The sequence below is a fragment of the Echinops telfairi genome, unplaced genomic scaffold, assembly GCF_000313985.2.
Source record: "Echinops telfairi isolate 266 unplaced genomic scaffold, ASM31398v2 ScPeMD7_15;HRSCAF=58, whole genome shotgun sequence".
Classification (NCBI taxonomy): domain Eukaryota; kingdom Metazoa; phylum Chordata; class Mammalia; order Afrosoricida; family Tenrecidae; genus Echinops; species Echinops telfairi.
The window spans coordinates 3,033,182-3,053,141 of NW_022103912.1; the positions used below are offsets into that span (position 1 = coordinate 3,033,182).

Genomic DNA, 19,960 nt, shown 5'->3' on the forward strand with positions numbered 1-19,960 from the left:
GATAGACTTCACCATGGAAAACAGAGCCCCCCCCCCAAAATAATCGCACTCAAAAGACACCATGAGACCCAAAACATGCAGGATCCCCAAGGGAGCTGACAGTAATTCAGGGTTTGGAGAGTTTGATATGATAATATTCCAGAATGTGATGACATGACTATGTCTGCATACAGCAGCCGGTGCTAGGGTTCATACTATACACGCTGTGTTACTACATGCGCTTCATTACTACATACGCTGCCTTACTGCATGTACACAACGCAGCTTGTATAGTTTGAGGCCTAACACAGGCTGATGATATTCCAGAATGTGATGACATGCCTGTTTGCATAGAGCGGCCTGTGTTAGGGCTCATAATATACCCGGTGCGTTGTGTACGCACTGTGTTACTGCATGCACTGCGTTACTGCATAGGCAGCGTTACTGCATGTGTATGGGAAGTGCTAACGCAACACATGCAGTAACACAGTGCGTACACAACACAGTGTGTATATTATGAGCCCCTGTAGCGTCCCGGCCTGCGGGACACACGAGCAGGGCCCTGCAGGGAAAGACGAACCTGGATGGGAGAAAAGACACGGAGACGTGGAGCAAGACAAAACGCTGATCAAACTCATTTATTTGGGCAAAGCTGGGGTATAAAAAAGGGGAACTGGGAGGTGCATATTTTAATAAGGTGTGCGACACAACATCCAATCCAACATGTATATTAATGAAGCATAAGAACGTTAACCAATCAGCTGCAGGTAAAAGGGCGCGCGCTAGTTCTCAAAGACGTCCTGCATGCAGACTAAGGTTCATTAGGCGTAATGCAAAGTCCATCTTAGTCCAATGAGCGCTCGGCATTATTAACCAATGGGTGAAAAGGTCAAATTTAAAACCGACCGTGCTACAGAGCAAGTAGCTAGGAACGCGTAGGCAGGAATTTAGGCAGGGCCAGTCCCCCACAGGTTTAGCAAAAGAAAGGCGAAACTTAACAACCAGGAAGCAGCCAAGTTCAGCTATGTGGCTGAGGCTAAGGCCTTAATGGCCACCGGCTCCCAACAAGCCCCAACACAGGCTGCTCTATGCAAGCACAGTCAACACTGGGTCCAGATAGGGGTTAATAAGGAAATAAAAAATAAAATATAGCAGACTAAGAAAGGTACTGTAAATAAACGTACTGTATATCCCAAACCAGAGATATACCGGTACTTGTATTCAGCAATGCTTGAGCTAAGCAAGGGGGCGTGACCAAGCACGGGTAAGACTGTCAAGGCTACGCCATGGGTCACAGCTCTGGAGAAGAGCAGGAGAAGAAGAGCTGCCGCATCCGACATTCACCTGTCAAGGATGCGGTGCGCCCCAGGTACAGCACACAGAAGCGGGCAGGCTCTTGCCCAGCACGGACCGCACAGGCTGCCGGCGCGCAGGGGAAAGGAAGAGCGGTGCTATCAGCAGTCATCGGACCACCCACAGAGGCTGCGGGGGCCCGCAGAGGAGCGGGAGAGGCTGGAGAACAGCGCACTGCACCTGAGAACAGGTGAGGGGGACCCTCACTCGAGTATGAGCCAAGGGGGGCTTTTACAGCATAAAAATGTGCTAAAAAAAACCCTGGCTTATACATGAGTCTATTCGGGTAATAATGCCTAATTCATGATACTGTTGTGAGGATTAAATAAGACAATATATATATAAAATATAAATGACAAGAAATATGCTTGTGTTATCAGCTCCTCAGAAATCAGCCATGCTTTGGCCACCTCAGCGCCGTGTGGGAATCCCTCTCTGAATCTTGAAGTAGGCCCGAGGAAACCTTTCTTGTCGATCACCCTGAGGCTCACAGACTTGGAGAGTCGGAAGCAAGTGTAGAGGTCATTTGCTATCACCCTCTGTTTGACATGTGAGGTGATGGCCCCCAAACGACCCAACCTTTGCGAAGTCGCTAGGGTTCCATTCTCATCTCCCACCGGCAGGCCGGAGCTATTTTCTCTGCCAAGAAGTACACCTGCCAGCTGTGGCAGAGGTCAAAGGAGGAAGAGAAGAACTCCATAGGAACGAGTAAGGTGGTACAGGTTCACAAAAGACACGTGCTCAGAGCTTAGGATTTCCCGGGGACTGGCCCACTTGGGGTGTCAACAAGGTCTTGTTGAGGGCACTTTTGCGCCGCCCATGGCACGTGTAGTACCACCAGGAGCCACACGATGTCGCCAGAAGCCAGTATTTGGAGATTACTCAATAAGCTCCTAGCTGTTGGCTGTACCCTTAGATTCTGCTCCATGGAAAGGAAACGTTACCGAAGTTCTTAACTGCCCTCGGACATGCACGCGCTAGCAGGATAAAAAAGCCAGTGAGCAAATCCTTTCAATATTTTTAGAAGGAAAAGTGTTACCTGCACTGGTGCTGTCCGTTGGAAGGAATCATGTGAGCCATGAATGCAAGTGGAATATGTCGTTTTAAATTTTCTAGAAGCAAAATTAAAGGAAAACAACAACAAAAATTACATTAATTTTATTATATTTTATTCGACCCAGTATCTTCGAATTATATCATTATGTAGTCGATATACAATTATGTATTGATTATTTTACATTGTGTGTGTGTACTGTTTTTGTTTGTTTGTTTGTTTTACTCTCCGATGTGTTTTACACTTACAGGGGTAAGTTAAAATAAAGTATTGGTTCTGGGGGTTCATTCAGACGTGTGTAGGTTTATTTCAAAAAAACATGCTTCAACATCTCTCCCATCGGTGGATGACTACAGACGAGGTCTCCCGGTAATACACTTGTGTCTGTCCCATTGTTGCTGGCAAGTAGTGATCCTGGGTGTGCAATCGAGCAACACGCTGCCTGGTCCTGCATCATCCTCACAATCCTCGTTCGGTTTCAGCTTCCACAAACAGTCGACAGTGTGGAAGCATCTAAACAGCCGGCGGGATGGCTTCTCCGTATGCTGGTGCTCCAGGAAAGAGGACCACAAGCCCCATTTCCTGAACATCCTGCTCAGAGGAAGCGTGATTTTAACAGGACAAATTAACCAATGCCGTTAAACAAGAAGTGTGGGTACCCACAACCCGGAAAGCACATTGGCCAACAAGGAACTACAGATGCCAAATAAAGGCTGTGAATTGCCTGAGTGTGCCAGTGGAGAGGAGCGTCAAAAAAAGCCAGCCAGCGTGAACTTGCTGGTGACATACCACAGCCGCCTGCCCTTTTTGAAGTGGTCCTACCTATCCCATCCCCACCCTCCCCTGAGTTCTCTCACTACAAGCCTCGAACTTGTCCCCTCTCCTTCTCAACTTCACCTCAGCCTCCCTGGTCACCAGCCAAAACTGACCATGAGTTGCCTACGACAAGTGGACTTTGGCTCATGGAGACTCCTGGATGTCAGAGTAGCACTGCTCTATCAGGTTTTCTTTCTTTCTTTTTTTTCCCAACAAGACAGACTTTATTAGAATTTCAATCAAAGCAATTAATACTTATGTCAAAAGTGATAAATCACCTAATACTCAACAACACTTAATTTGATTTTTTTAATCATTTTATTAGGGGCTCATACAATTCTTATCACAACCCATACATACATCAATTGTGTAAAGCACATCTGTACGTTCATTGCCCTCATCCTTCTCAAAACGTTTGCTCTCCACTTAAGCCCCTGGCACCAGGTCCTCATTTTCAATGGCTGCCTATTGAGAAGTAACTAGGCAGGCTTTTCTTCAGAGGCTCTTCTGGGTAGATTTGAACCGCCATCCTGCCGGTTAGTAGACCCTTTAGCTTCTCTCCCTATAACGTGGAATCTGGATCACTTTCCTTCTCCTTGACCCCACCTCACACTCCTGGATCACCAACCAAAGGTAACTAAAATGCAATTATTATTATCATTATTATTATTTCCATGAGATCCCTGAGGGAGGAAATATGTCCTGCTTAACAATATCTTCCTGGGAAACAAAAAGGCTGACTCTGCAGCTGTTGCTAAAATTGTATCTGCAACCTCGTGCATCTCACTCTTAACTGATTTAAACACGGGGTCTTCGCGATGCCACAAGAGCCCAGGGCAGAGCAGAGTCGAATAAAACAAAGCAGAACCTCATAAACTTGTTAGAGGTCCTGGATGTATAAGATTCTCCACTTTCCCCCAAAGTTTCCCAAATAGCAACGGCTCCACCCAGAAAATAAGCCAGCAGTGCTGAGGGGACATGACGGCATACTGTCCCAGAGTGTTCAGTACCTTGCTGTACAATCTACAGTGGGAACGACTGCACCCTTGTGGGGTAGTTGGGATGTCACAGGAAGACTATTGTAGGACTTGTCATCCCCTAGGGCACATCTGGAGACAGACGTGTGCATTTGGCTCCTTGTCAAAAGCAGCAGCTCCTGGGTCGAGGTGCATAGATGGCACTGACGGATAGAGAAACCAGCCTCTGTCCCACTCACACATGCTGAGACCTTGCATGCAGCACACATGGTTCTGTGCCTCGGTTTCCCCCCAGGAAAAGAGATGAGGAGGCTGGGCACACGGGCTCGCACAGTTCTCATTAGAAAACAGAAACAAAGAGCAAAGCGTATATTTGGATCGGTAAGAGTGAAATGCCAAATTCCAAATTCTTTTCCTTTATGAATACGTGTGTGTAAGAACTCTTACAAAGCACAACCTCCTACACTCAGCATTGCCACCACTGACAGCATTCTCACCTGATGAAGGGCCTGCATCGATCTCTGGTCTTTTCTCTCCTTTGCAGAGGTTGGAAATGAACCTGTTTGCCACCGAGGACTCCAAGGCCGGTTAAGTTCTGTCTAACTGTTCCTCCTCTTTTCTTTGCAGCCACTCAAACCAAGACTTAAAAGCTTTATACAGCTGGACGTGAGTTATTTCCTAGTTGATGATGCTTAACCTAAATGAAATAAAGCACTTGGTGTTTAAAGCCTGAAGTAGACAAAAAATATGTCTTTTGGGTGAAAAACAACAACCGTCTACTAAACACTTCACATCAGGAGGGGGCATGCTGTCACAATGCCGTCAAAACAGATCCTTGGGCCAAATTGGAGACGACACAAAAGAGGCTGCTGGAGAACCCCAAATTTGTCATTTTTCTCTAAGTCACTAAGGGATGAAGTTAGGGAAAGGTCAATGGTGAGGAGGGTCATAAATGCATCTAGGTGTCTATAAAACCCTAACAGGCCTGGCAACTTCTGGGGTGGAAATTCCCCCGAAACCTCCATCATGAGTCACTGTGATTGCTGCCCTCCGAGCGTCCCTTGGTTTCCATAGAAGCCAGTGTGCCCAGTCCAGCCAGAGCAGGGAAGCATCTTGTTGAGGGGGGCGGCTAGAGGAGTTGGGTGGGTGGTTGAAAATTGCCTTAAAAGGAAACCATCCTTCCTGGGGAAGGCCTGGTGGTTTCACCAAACCAGAAGACAGACACATGATGAGAAAACCCATGAATCGCTTGCTCTTCCTTAACAAAGACCCAGAGAAAAAACGAGAGAGGGCTATGCTGATCCTTCAAGCTGCTTAGGAGAACCTCTCACTCCCTACTCTTGGACTATGATGGGGTCCCCCGTACAAAAGCTCCACAGTAATCTCCTAACAGAGCCATGGAGAACCGAAGTCCTGAGCCTTCAAAGGTCAGACTGCAACCACTGGACAGGTCACAGAGCTTGTCAAAGGCTCTGAGGAATCCCAGAGCCGATCCATACTGCCAGGCGACCATTGCAGGCTTGACCCTGGATCTGAGAGACTGGCCTCAGATAGACACAGACTGCCATGTCTTAGCCGTCTCCCCAGGCATGCCTCCCCTCTCTGAAAGCAGTCCTCTCTTGGAAACCTCTAGTGACAGGGAGCCCACTCCTTGCCATTTAGGTCTTCCTTTCGGCTCAGGACTAAAATGCAAGAGTTTATTTCCAAAACTCCCCACAGCGAAGGGGTCCCCACAGCCTTTTCTGCTCAGCCCCACAATCTAATCATTGCATCTCTGCACGGCACAGCAGGAAGAGGTGGGGCGAATGGACGAAGAGGGCCTACCATCCCATGCCCTGGCAGAACGAAACAAGCCCTGAACCCTCTGGCTAATCATCAACTCCAAAGTGGCCTTCTCAGGCAGTTGCAAACAGGACAGCTACAGAAAGGGGGGAAGCATCCCGGAGCCCAGACCAGACCTGGGTCACAGTTGCCATGATCCAGCAACCAGTGCCAGGTAAATGGAAGCCCACTGGCCCTGTTGCTTTCTGTGCCCTGGCCCCTCCAGTGTCACACAGACCACCTGCAGCGCTTCATCTCAGTGCGGGGCGGTGGGGCAGGTGGGAAGATCCCCACATTACAGGCGCTACACCTGAGCTGCAGTGCGTCATTGGGAGCCTGAGACAGTACGGCAGAAAGGGTGGGTGTTCCCCGGTCCTCTTAGTCAGCCACTGCATTGGGGCTGTCTGGGGATGTGCTTCCTGGTACATAATTACCACTATCGAGATTATTGTTAGCATTAGGCTTTTACGGGACATTTAATGTTCTCAAAGCATTGTGCTGCCATTTAATTAGTTCTTCCGTGCAACATTCCTGTCGAGTCCACACTTGATAACCGAGACTGACGGGAGAGGTAATGGCAATGGCCGGCAAAGCGGAGGGCTTGGCAGCCTCAAGCCTGTCAGCTGGTCCTCTCTCTCTTGGAGACCCAGCCAAGGTCAATCGCCTCCCCTCCAAAGACCAGACCCACTGCCTTGGAGCGGGCACTGACCCAGAAAAAGCCCCGAGGACAGAATTGAGCTGCCTCTTCGGACTTCTGGACTATCAATCGTCACAGACCAGGCTACCTCATGTTGGTCCTCCCCTCAATGGTGAACTCACTGCCAGGGAGTTCATTCCAGCTGACCGCAACCCAACAGGACAAGGCAGCCCTGCCCTGTGGGTTCCTGAGACAGGAACACTTCACAGGAGCAGAAAGCCTCGTCTTTCTCCTAAGGAGCAGGTGGTGGTTTCAACCCACTGATGATGCAGTTAGCAGCCCAACGGGTGACCATTATGCCACCTCCCATCAAACCGAATCAAACCATGGAGCTGATGCTGACTCATAGAGACCCTATAGGACCGAGTAGAACTGCCCCTGTGGGTTCATGAGGCTGTAATTCTAACCTCCCCTTCTTACTGCAAATTCTGAATCCCCTCTGGCAAGACTTGTGATGGAGGTACCTGTTACCACCAGGAGAAGCGGGTGGGGTGGAGATCAAGGGCCCCTTCAAATTCTACCCATGGTGACCCGTGTGCTCCTCAGAGCCAAGGGCAAACCATTTGCACCACTCTGGGGACTTCAAGGGACACACACAAACAGAGAGAGAGAGAGCCTGGGTCATGTTCATGCACATCCAGAACTGCTGACACCCTCAATCTCTTCAAATCACTCCATCAAACCTTCCTGTAAACATTCTAGGGTTCCCCATTCTCAACCAAAGGCAACTTCCCCATAGGAAGGTTTGAACCTCTGCCAAAGGCAATTAGGGCTGTTAAAGCAGATGATTGGCAAGGCCACCTGATGCTTTTTCTTGTAGGACAGAGCGGTGCTTTAGGAGTTTGGATGGCTTCCGGGGGAAGGGGTGGGTGTTTCCCCAACCCTGAGAACTCACAGGTTCTACCTAAAGTCAGTAAAACATTCCTTGGCAAGGCCCCTCTGGCTGAAGGAGAAACCCCCTCGAGAGAGGGAAAGATGGGAGGGGGAGCAAAAGGCAGGGAAGTTTGCAGAAAATGGGGACCCCTCTCCCACCTCCACCCCACCCCCAGATGGAAACCCAGGGGTGCACCAGGCCCCACCTCTCTGCATACCTGCACTCCCCTGGAACCTGAGCTCACCTCTCTGCCCCCTGCCAGGTCCAGGTCTGGTGGGATCAACCAAAGCCCCTTCCTCGTGGATCCTCAGGGGAGAAGGGGGCAGCGGGCAGCAGGAGGCCTGTGGAGATCTGGCAGCAGTGGAGGGGGTGACCTGGGATCTGTTCTGATGGGTGGAAATATGAAGGTCTTGAAGAACAGACCAGAGTTGAGCCTTGGTCACCTTCTTCCTGGCATGCAATCCTGTACCCCACTCTCCTGCTTTGCTTCTGGGGGCTGGCAGGCAGTAGACTGCCAGGGCCTCCATGTGGGGAAGATGGAGCCCAGGAAGGGGTGCTGCTTCAGACCTCGGATGTCTGGGACCCACAGCAGGGCAGCAGGGAGACACTGAAGCCTAGGACCTCCGACTTCTTGTTGCTGGGATGAGGTAGGTGTTGCAGGCCTCTGCTGGGCTCCCCTCCTGGGAAATCTGGCCATGGTAGCTCCCTGCCTTAACGTTCCAATGCCAGACCTTAAGGCCCTGAGGGATTAATGGAGGGACCTCCAATGGGCCACTGCTGACTCCAGGAAGCTCCAACCTGGGAGGGCCTGGGCAGGGTGGTGGAGGTGGGGTTTCTCTCTTTGCTGTCCCCATAGGAAAGCAAGTCCAATGTGTGCCCCTTTAGGGAGTCACTGCTCTGGGACAAGGGGAGGCCTTTGTGCTGCAAGGCCTGGCGAGAGGTCTGGGTCCCCAAAGTGGGCCAGGCTTTATGATTCAGCTCTCTGTCCAGGATAGGGGACCTCGCTGCCCAGAACTTCTTGCAAAAGCTCAGGGAGAGAGACATGGAATGGACCCCCATAGGCCCGCCCCCCCCCGGAGCAGCCTAGGAGCCCAAGGCCTCTAACCAGGGTGAGGGTGGGAGAGTGTAACCCTCCTTTCCTTGGTGATGCAATGCCCTTGAGTGTCCCTGAGGCCGAGTTGGTCATTTCTCAGGTGTCAAAAGACTTTTCACAGGTTCCTCTTCTGCAAGGTGGGGTAATGCTGCTCTGTACCTAGATGGATAGCAATGAAGATCACCCGGCAGCACCTCCAAAGGCCACACTTTTGGGACATGCCTGGTCCACAGCCAGGGCTCCACATGCTCTGCTTAGGCTCCGAGAAGGTGGACTTCTCCCTCCCTCCCCTTTATTCAGATGCCAACAGTTGGGTGAAAGATGAAATTGCAGGTTAAAATGAATGTGCCCTTTCCTGTGCTGGTCCGGGCTTTTCCCAGAGTCCTCTGCTCTGAGCTGCACCAGTTGGAGCTGGATTTCGCTGCAGGCTTTGGGAGGTATCTGAGTCGTCCTTGTCAGTTCTCTGCAGCCCACTGGCCTCTGGTTTCTGGCCCTGGAGGGGGAGCCCGGCAGGCAGCTGAGCGCATACAGTCCCTGCTGCTCGTGGCTCCACTCCTCCACTCTGCCCAACCCACAGCCCACCTTGAAGCCCAGGCTGCAGTCTGTACTGGGCCCAGGTCTGGACCTCCAACTTTCCCAGCACAGCTCCGTCGTGGGTAGGCACTGAGGAGAAGGGGGTGTGAGGGTGGAGCAGGGAAGGCTCAAAGTTGGGGACTCCACTAGTCGGTGTGACCAGTTCGCAAGGAAACGTGAGTCATCGCAGCCGGTGAGTCTGTCCTGTCTGGAACCGGCAGAGGTGGCGCTGACCCAGCCTCTTGGAATGAGACCCAGCTGAGTAAGCGCTCGCCCAATTCTGAATCCTACGGACCCCCAACTGCCTCCGCTCTGACGCCCATCCCATCAGTCCTCGGTTAGAGCTCAGGCAGCCCAACCTTTGCAATTCTCAACTTTTCCATCCGTAAATAGGACCCCCAGCCGCACATTCCCACCCAGCATCGGATCCCACAGAGGATTCTCCAAGGCGTTGAAAGTCACCGCTTCGGCGGCCCCAGAACCATTGCTGAACTCGCAGAAGGGACGACAACAAACGTCTCCTGGATAACCTAAAGCCAAGAGTTCTAGGTTCAGTGTGTCCATAGCACTGCCTGCCGGATTCCGACTCGCAGAAAGCCCCTGTGGCGGCCCCTCTGAATACCGCAGAGGAGAGGGCGCCAGGAGGGTGCAGCCCTTTGGGCCTTGCGCAGAGCTGAGGAATCCTGCAGCTTGGCAGGTGGGACCGCGAGTCCGCCTTGCCTTGACCTTGGCTGACTGCTCGGTAAGGTGAGGACTGACCATGGGACGACTCTCGGGGGAGGAAGTGCAACTGGGTGAGGGACCCCAGTGAGCAGAGCAGCAGCAGCGGATGGAGAAAGGAGCCCACCGCTCCCAAGGGCCTCCCTGGAGCAACACAAGCCCTCACTACAGGTGGAGTTTACAGGCTCTCAGCAAAAGATTACTCCTTTGCCACGAGTTTCTGTGCCTTCTTCATTTCACGGGAAATTCAGAGTGGCAAGAGGTCAGAGCCAGAGCGCTTGCCTTTGCTGCACGGCAGGGCACTATCTAGCCAGGAGCCTCGGGTCAACCCCGGTGCTGCTGGGTACCCCGCCTCCTCCCTTCTTGTCCCCTCTCACTCAGCCCCTCTTTGGTCGGTCGCTCCTCTCCATCTGCGGTCTGCCATTTGGAGTGGAGTCCCTCTTAAGTGCACCCAGCGTGTCCTCACTAGCTCGACCCACAGCTCCCAACACAGCAGTGTCTACACCTTACAGAGAACAAAGTTTTCGTTTATCTTTTAAAAAAAATCATTTTATTGGGGGCTCGTACAATTCTTATCACAACCCATCCGTCCCTCCATTGTGTCAAGCATATTTGTACATTTGTTGCCCTCATCATTCTCAAAACATTTTCTTTCAACTGGAGGCCTTAATATCAGCTCCTCATTTTTGCCCCTCCCTCCCCACTCCCCCTTCCCTCATGAACCCTTGATAATTTATAAATTATTATTATTTTGTCATCTCTTACACTATCCGATGTCTCCCTTCACCCACTTTTCTGTTGTCCATCCCCCAGGGAAGAGGTTCTATGTAGCTCCTTGTAATCGGTTCCCCCTTTCTACCCCACCTTATCTTTTGACGGTTTCTTGCAAACGGTTCAAAGGATATGGGTTCTTGTCAGAATAATTCGGACCAAGAAATCCTCAGGCAATTGAGAAAACTAATATAATGGAAGTGGTCGTCATACAGGAAATGAGTACTCAGATGTAGGGTATAAACTGTATAGAGAAATCTCACTGCCATTGAGTGGACTGCGACTCCTGGTGACCCTAGAGGAGAAGGTAGATCTGGCCCTGTGGAGTTCAGAGTCTAGCTCTTTACAGACAGAGCACAGAAAGCCTCATCTTCCTCTCACGGAGCGGTTGGTGGCTTTGAACTGCTGAGCATGGGTTTAGCGGCCCAATGCAGAAACCCCTAAGCCGCGAGCTGGGCATGGGCTAAATGTCTTGCTCAAAGTTAGAATTGGAATTAGGAGGGCATCAACATAATTCAACTCCCTCGGTTGACAAATGGAGACCGAAGGCCCAGTGGGAACTAGCCCAAAATTCAGTGCTAGTGACCGCAGGGGTCCGATAATACCGTTTCTTGAGTCCCACACCAGCGCCTTGATGTTCAGTTTTCTGAATCAAAAAGCAATCGGCTTTTGGAGGCCCCTTGGCTCTCAGAAAGTGTGAGGGACTCCCAAGGAAGATCACTTTCTAGAAACCCCGTTGCTCCTCCCCTTTACAGCTCAGGGTTCAGAGAGTGCTAACTTCAGTTCCAGCAATTGCCTTCCGGGCCTTCCGCTGCAGATCCGGAAAATTCGGCGCAGGTGTACTCTTCAGAAGTTGCCGACAGGTGGCGCGCTCATCACAGGAAAATCAACTGGAAATCTGCCGGCGCCTCTCGACTCTGCTCCCGATCCTCCCCGCCTGAGACCGTACTCCAGAGTGCAAAGGGCTGGGTGCCAAAGGTTTGAAGTAAAAGATCCCCGAAATTCAAGTTCCAGTTCTCTGGCTCGGTGGAGTCAAGGCCCTGAGCCAGTTCACGCCTCATCCTTTCAGAGACAGAAGAGCGGTGTGTGCTTTGAGGGTTGTCAAGGGGGGTCGGAGAGGGCAAGGCTGGGACCCCCATGGTCGAAGAAAACACCTGCCCCCCCACCCCACCCCACCCCCCTCCGGGGCGCCCTTTAGAGGTATCTCCCCTCTACAAATACGTCCAAGCCAAGGCTCCAAACAACCTAGGCTGCCGTCCCACCCCATTCTTTCTGCCTACTTTGTTTTCAGTTTTGTTTTGTTTTAAATATCGGAGGAGAAGGGGAAGGGGGAAAGGACCCTTTTTCCATGGCGGTGATCCTTGTTGGCGGGATGGGTTTCTTGTGTGCTCATCCATTATTGACGTCTCCTCCAATATTTGCCTTGGCCATTTTGATGGCCATGAGATTCCATACTTAACTCCTTTGCTTAACAATTCCGGGGCTGACTTCCTTGAAGCCAGAGAGGGAGGGACAGGCCTGGAATACTCCCCCACCCTCGCAACAGCTCCAGGAAGCAAGGCCTAACTTCTCCTCCGGGACCCCCACCCTCCCAACTGTACCACTGACCCCTGGGAAGTTCTGAAGGAGAAAGGCGGTAAAGGAGAAACTGTTCACTTCCTCCTGGCCGCTCCAACCCCCAAACTGAAACCCAACAGGAGGAGGTGCTGGGTCACCCCCACAGCGTGCCTAACCGCAAGAGGTGCAGTTTTCTTCCACAGTTCTCCCCGCACTTTGGGCTGTGGGGGCTGGGGATAGGGACAGGAGGACCGAGCCCATCTTGGGCGCTCTCACCTGGGATTGAGCAAGACAAAACACCACTACCCCAGGTAGTGCGCAGTCCCACTAGCGGTTGCTGCTGGTGCGACCCTGACCTAGTCTTTTCCTTTTTATGGGCCTCGGTTTCCTTGTTTGTCTCGCCAGTCCCCTCCCCCAGCTTTTGGACTGTCCCTCTGAGGTCCCTTAAATCTTGACCTTGGCCCCCGCCCTCTACCAGGACTTTGGTTGCTGAGGTGGGGCCGGGGAGATCACAGGAAACCTTTAAACCAGTGCCTGCTTTAAGGTGCCCTGAAGCCCTGGTCTCCACAGCCCTTTCACAGTCGGAAGCAGGGAGGCGAGCAGCTTCTTTGGAGTCCGAACCCTGTGGCTGCGGCGTTTTAGGGTAACTCACTTCCGAAGCCTGCATGGGAGGAAACGGCACAGCCAGCCCCCAAACGCACATGCTGACGCCTACCCAGGGGGACACCTCCATCCATGGGCAGGCAAAGCGCATGCCAACGAACAAACACGAACCCTGCGCAGTCACGGTCACGATCAAACGGACTCCCAGCCAGCCCTGCACAGGATTCCTCTGGGCACACGCACTCATCTATACACTCAGACGGAGCTTCTCACGCACAAAGTCACGTACCCACACGCAGGCGCGCACTGACGTCCTCCAGCCAGCTTTCTGCAGGAGCAGTCAGAGGGAAGGTGACCCGGGAAGGCCTTGGAATATAAGTGATCAACCCTCCGCAGCCCCCCACCCACCCCAGCCGAGCCATTCTGAGAAAGGATGGAGTGTGTCCGTGGTAGTTTCCAGCCCCCTTTTCCGGACTCAATATTTCCCTTTCCCCACCTCCCCTCCAGTCCCCTGCGGTGCCAACCTGGCTGGTGGCCTGAACCGGAGGCTTCCCCACACTCTCTCAGGGAAGGAGGTCCCCCGCCCCCTGGCTGCAGCCCCCAAGGGTGAAAGGGGGTGTAGGAAAGAACAAGGCGCCAGAGAAGCGGGATACGGAGAGCTGGGTGCGCAGATTTCTGCTGTCTGCTTTCGGGTCAGTGGGAGACAAGCTCCGTGAAGCCCCCACCCCTGGAGGCGTCTGGGGAAGGAGGCGGGCAGTTCCCTCCGAAGGACGCCAATTGAGCTCGGTCTGGGAACCACACCGGCGTTCCGGTGCAGAAGGCTGGGAGATGTTGTTTTGCCTTCTTTCTTCGCGTTGATGATTTCTTGGCCTCCCTTTTGGAGGGGCCTGGGGGAAGCTGGGAAGGAGCGGGGCGGGGGGTGGGGGGTGTGCAGCAGTACCGGGTCCGCCGCGCTCCTGTCTCCTTCCTCGCTCCCACTCTTGTAGCCATCCACCTGCGCACACTCCTCCAGGCCCGGCGGCGTGGACTCGGAACAGCGCCAAGTCCCATCGAGGCAGGAGTCACCTCTGGACAGGTGGGGACTGGGGTGATCTGGGCGAGGGGTTCCCAAGCTTGAGGGGAACCTTATCCATGGGGGAGAGGGCTGGGGAGGAGAGAAAGAAAAGAAAGAAAACCCCATCGCAGACTGGGCATGAACTCTGATATTTTCCCCCCTTAGGGGGAATGTGAACGTTTGAATATTCGAGGTTCGGTTCTGGAATTTGGGTGCGAATCAGTGTAAGTAGAGAAACGGAATACCTAAATAAAGTGAATATAGATATCGATCAATCGATAGCGATCTATGTGGACACACGTGAGTGTGCAGTCGCCTTTCTGTTCCCGAGCCGCGCGCAAGCGTGGACACCCTTGCTTCTGGGGACCTGGCTGGCTGTGTGGCCACAGCCAGAGAGCCGCGGGAGGAGCCCCAGGGGTTGGCCAAGGCTCCCCCTCTGGTAATCCGACTCCAGGGGCCTTCTCCCGGACGTTTTCTCTTATCCGACCGTGGCCTCTGAACCCGCAAACAGCGACCCGCATCGCCAGCTCCCCGCACCAGAGCGGCGAGCCTTCAGCCTGGGAGCCGGGTTGGTGGAGATTTCGTCCAGCTCCCCGCACCAGAGCGGCGAGCCTTCAGCCTGGGAGCCGGGTTGGTGGAGATTTCGTCCCCCAGTGCGATTTGTGGAAATCACCTAAATGTTTGCCCCACCCCTAAGCTAGTTTCAGAGAACCAAGGAGAAGGAGCTTGGGTTTGTTTTTTGTTTTTTCAGCCAGTCCAGGTTTGTTTGTTTGTTTGTTTGTTTGTTTGTTTCGGGGGGAGGGGGAGAGGAGAACAACACATTTCTAGTAGGAAAAGGTCCTTGTCGTGAACTGCTCTCAGAGAAAAAGGCGAGGATCCTGGGAGAAGGCAGGGCGATGGGGGGGGGGGGCATAAATCAAAATATTGAAAACCCCGAAGATACCAACCTTCACCAGCAGGCTTTTGCTGGGACTTCCTAGGAACCTGGGCTTTTATGTTCCCTGAAAAAGGAGGTCCCCCGCCCCACCTAAGGATTCTTGCCAGTTTCCAAACAAAGCGCCTTCCCAATTTTGGGAACGTGTATTTCCTCTCCCAAGGTGTGCCTCCTACGCACTCCGCACTCCACGCACCTTAGCTCTTTCTCTTTGCTGCCTCCCCAGCCCCACTTCCAGTTGCTGCCAGACAAAGTCGTGGTTCCTAACGAATACTCAACGAATCCCACAGCACCCACCTCCCCACATTATTGTCGCCTCCAAATGAAGACCCAAACCCCAATGCTAATTGAATTAGTCTATTGAAAGGAGTGTCAGGTAAAATGATGTGGTTCCAGGCCCCACATTTCCCAAGGTCTATAGGCTTTGGGGACCTGCGATGTATAGTCTGACCTTCCAGCTCATAATAATACCGCGGCACTTGTAGCAGAAATTTTCTCGCATTCACTCCCAACAAAACCGCTGGTCACCCAGTCCCCCTAGGAAGGCTGCGTGCTATTGTGTTGCGACAATTCATTCATGTCCCTCTCCACGAGGCCCCAACGCCACTGATCTACACTCGAAATGCGATTACCACCATGTTCATGCAACGCACTTGAACTCCTGGTCCACCAAGCGCACACGCCCTGCAGGATGTGAGATTTCCTTTTGCAATTCTCCTCTGGAATCCTTGGGAATGAGGTGGCAGCATGAGGGACCCCAACATTTGTTTCTGCCCAAACGAAATCCAACATTCTGATGACATGCAGGCTAGGCTGGTGAAATAATTTTCTTTTCTAAACAACATCCACCAAAATTCTCCCACAAACACATCTTAGCGTGCTTAATTGGGGGGGGGGGTTGACTCTAGTATACACTGAGATGTGCTCATACAGGGTCCTCCTGCCAGGCCCACAAACACAGGCAGATGCCACCCCCACCCACCCCCAAGTGATTTTACAGACAAGTTTTCTCTCAAGCTACGGGGCACAAGTACACAGCTCAGGGACCCACTGCTGGAGGCCACTCTGAGATTGCTCCGCGATTTTTCTAAGATTGGAAAAAAGGAGGAATAACCGGTAAAATCGCTTCGATTTCATCCTGGGGCTGTCCAGAAGCACTCATCCGTTTCCCACTATGTGATCCCAAACTTCTCCGGAAACTCTGCGAAGAATGTGAATAGCCATTATTCCCCTCCGGTCTCACCAAGTGCCCTTTGCCCAGTGGCAACCTCTGGTTAGCCGCAGAGAATCCAAGAAATCTGAAATGAGAGAGGGGTTAGGAAGCTTGGGGTCACTTAGTGCTCGCAAACTCCCATCATTACAGGCTTCTAGTGCCCTCCTCTGCTTTATGTGGGGAGAAAGAGATTTGATTTCCCCTCTCCTGTAGTCTTCCCTTTTGTCCTGAGCCGCATATGGAAGTAGAACTTAAAAGGTAATCTTTTTGTTATGGGGGGCGGGGAAGGAGAAGGTGGATTCCAACAGCCCTTTGGAAAATGCCATTATCTTTTAATTCCATTGTGCCACGAACTTCTTGAAGCCCGGAGACATAGCCCAGCCCCTGGCCCTCTCTTACGTGCTCAGAAGGGCTAGGAAGCCATCCTTAATCCTAAACCTTGGGAAAGGAGCAAGAGAGTATTTGGAGAAAGGGCTACTGTCCACAATAGGCAGTTTCCCCCTGCCCCCAGTTCTCTCACCCACGCACCTGCTTCCTGCTAGCTCACCTCCCAGACACCTTGATGGGAGAATCTCTCCTGTTGAAAGAAATTACCTAATTCCCGGACACACACCCAACTTCTTTGCCCACGTACGTGCACACGCCAGCCCTAGGCTCACTGGCAGTCCTCTGAACTCCGCGCGCACAAGCCTACGCCAATGTTCGTCACCCTCAGCCCTCACACAGCTCCTTCCCAGTCTTGCTCCCCCGCTCACGTGGAGTTCTCAATCGAGTGCTCATTTTCAGGAGGGATAGGAGGGTGCCGGCCAGGGTGGGGGTCTCGGAGCTCGGGGAACTTGCAAGATGCGCAGTGTGGCTTCTGGCAGCGCAGGCCCGGCCTAGGGGGTGAGGGGCAAGCCTGAGCAAAGCGCCGCCTAATCTAGCCCGAGCTCGTGGGCCGCGGGTGCATTTATCATCCCATTACTGTAACAAATCCGGGCTCCGCTACATGAAAGGTAAAATGAATTACCGACGTTAAGCCGTCAATAAAGTCATTTCTGTAAATGGTGTCTCCAAAGGGCCGCGGCATTATTCAGCTGGCTTTATCAGCTGGCTGGAAATTACGTGGAGGAGCCCGGCCGCGCGGCGCGCGGGGCCGCTCACTTTGATTAAGCGTCTTGCCAGCGCGATGTGACAGAGCTTTTGACCAGGGTTTTATTCACAGGCCTGTGATGAACGCCAAGCTGATCAGGCGGAATGAAGAGTAATTAAAACCTATAAATTATCTTCCGCAGCCCTTCTCGAAGCGTCTCCTGCAAGCGAGATAAGGCGTCGAGACCCTATTTACGGCGCTGAAAGGGACCTCGGCGCACAAAAGCTACGCGGCTAAATAGGATATTGATAGTGTCCTAATTAGAATTTAATTAAGTACCCACGCTCGCTTGCGGGATAAAGATTTCAATTTTGCGAACTTAAATAAAAATAAAATCCCACCCCTGTTTCAGGGATTAGGGGTGGGGGCGCCGGGAGATTTCGGGGACCCCTTGGGCATGGAGCTGAAAGGAACCCGAAATAGGCCATGTTGGGGTTGGGGGTCGCTGGGAGGGACTGAAGAGACCTGGCGGGCCTCCAGGCCAACTCGTAGGTCTAGCCAGAAGGACACCCCAAACCAGAAAACCCAGCCCACTACCGTCAAATTCAGACTCGGAGGGGCCCTGCCCTACAGGGTTGCCTGGGCTGTAAGAGCATCTTTTCTTATCTCTTTTTAAACAAAAGCATATCATTCTCCAGGGGAGTGGGGCTAGTGGTTCAATATGCCAACATTTGAGTGAACAGCCCAGTGCTGAACCACCGTGCACCCGGGCTCCCTGAAGCGGGCCTAAGCAATAGCCTCCCAACCCCAAATCATTTCAGAATCTGCAAACACAGCCTTGGCTTGCACTGTTGAGGTTTTGGGGGTTTTTTCCCCCCTCGTAATCTGCCGTGATTTTTCTAGTAAGCTGGGTAGGGATATTTTGCATGTCCCAGCTCGGCAACAGTCTCCAAGAGATTCTTCTTCTTCCCCTCCTGTTGGGGACGGCTGTCAGGAGCTGCAGGACCTCGGGATCTGCAAAAGGGGCGTCCTGGGAAGGCCTAGACTGCGGACTGAAGGCTGTTTTCTTTCCTCTGGGCACAGCATGCTTCAGAGGGTCCTCTGGAGTACCCAGCGCCTCTCCTGCATCCCTGGCCCTGGGAGATTTTTTTTTTTTTTGCGGGCGGGGTGGGGGGTGGGGGGGGGAGGTGTTTCGATCAGAAAAGAAAAAGGAGAAAAAGAACTAGGCGGACGCGAGTCTCCTGTCTGTCCTCAAACTCAGGAAGAACGCACAGGGCTTAATTAAGCTGGAGGCTCCCAGGAAGTCTCCTGTTATTTCAGGAAAATTAGCCTTTAAGGAGGGGAAACTCGCTATTCAAATCGTCAGCGAGCCAGGGCAAATCCTTGGGGAGACGGGCTTTTGTTTTGTTTTACTTTGCAGGTAAACCCAACACAACCCCCCCCCCCAACCCGGGCCTTAATGGCATCGTCAGCATGACTCTCCTGGCCCTGGTGCCCTTCTCGGCCAACTCTGCCAAGCAGGCTGGGCAGCCCAGACTTCGGCCGCCAGGGAAAGCTCAGGCACCCCGAGCTGAAGCTCTCCTGCGTCCTCTGCTCTTAGCTCTGTGGCATCGGGGCAGCACCCGGGGGTGGTTCTGCAGGGAAACGCAGGGAAACGGATTCCGCAGGAATGACCGACAAACAAGCGCTGCGGGCCAGGCTCACAGGCTGGGTTGTTGTACAAAAATAACCGGCGCCTCCGAAAGAACCAACTCTAGATCGGTTTCACATCGCCCATCTCTTTGCTTCATTTCCCCAACACACATACACACTCGGTGACATCAGTCTCTCTCTCTCTTCAACAAAAGGCGAACCAAAAGGGAAAATGAAAGGCTGAGTTCTTAGATGTCGGGGTGCAAAGAGCTGAGGTCCCCTGCGTTCTGTCACTGAGCCCAGAGCGAACGCACCCAAGGGCCTGCATTGGCCAACAAGTTGTTTATGGAGTTGCTTCTCTATTTGCCTAACCCCCACTCCACCCCTCCCGTCGGCTCCTCCGGGGCTCGGCCGCTGTGTCCCGACCGGAGGGGGGGAGGGGCGCGGGCGGGGGAGAACCGGCCGGACGCGCCGGGCCCGCGCCCCCAGCCCCCTCTCCGCCGCGGCCGCCACCCCCGGATTATTTATCCGCAAAGTCCCGCGCGCGCCCATTGGCCCTCAGCCCGGGTGTCAGCGCGAATCCGGCCTTGTCATTGGCCCCGCACACGTGCGGCCCTGACTCACGTGCTTCCGGTTTGAAGGCAAAAAGTGTGCCTGGGTGATTTTTTTTTTTCCAGCGAGAGTTTGAGCAAAGATCGGAGCTGTCAGAGATTTGAGAGAAAAAAATAAAAAGGCAGCCCGGTGCTGGCGGAGACGCGCTCGCTCTGCAAAAAAAGCAAAGGCGATTAAATGCGCTGCCAGCCTCGCGCTCTGGGCACAGCTGAGCGTGACACTCGGGGCAGTCAAACCCTTCACTCCTGCCTTGAAAGCCTAGGCTAGACTTTAAAGATTATTTTTTTCCCTTTAAGAAAAAAAAATTACCGGAGCTTTTTTTTTAAATCTCTTTTTCCTTTTCTTGCTTTCTTTTGAGCTGTGGCTCACTCCCCATTGATCACAAACCATTGACTCGGGTGGCAGAACGCGAAAAGAAATTGCCAAGAGTCTCCCTATCTGGATGTCTACAAATTAGAGCGAGGGCGAGGCGGCGAGATCCAGCCGCTCGATAAGAGCAAGCGATCCAGGCCCGGCGCCGGGGCTTTTGGCCGGCACCCGCCCCGCGCCTTCGCC

At 52.8% G+C, this 19,960-nt stretch overlaps 1 protein-coding gene across 1 annotated transcript in view; it reads left to right on the plus strand.

Annotated features, from left to right (window-relative positions):
• Positions 1-1,265: 1,265 nt before the first annotated feature.
• The window catches only part of EN1 (engrailed homeobox 1), a 22,910-nt gene continuing 4,215 nt past the window's right edge, over positions 1,266-19,960 (plus strand). The window contains exons 1-2 of the mRNA XM_004711908.2: positions 1,266-1,348; positions 1,413-1,522. Of these exons, the coding sequence (XP_004711965.1) occupies positions 1,266-1,348; positions 1,413-1,522 (193 nt within the window). The remainder of the gene's footprint in view (positions 1,349-1,412; positions 1,523-19,960) is intronic.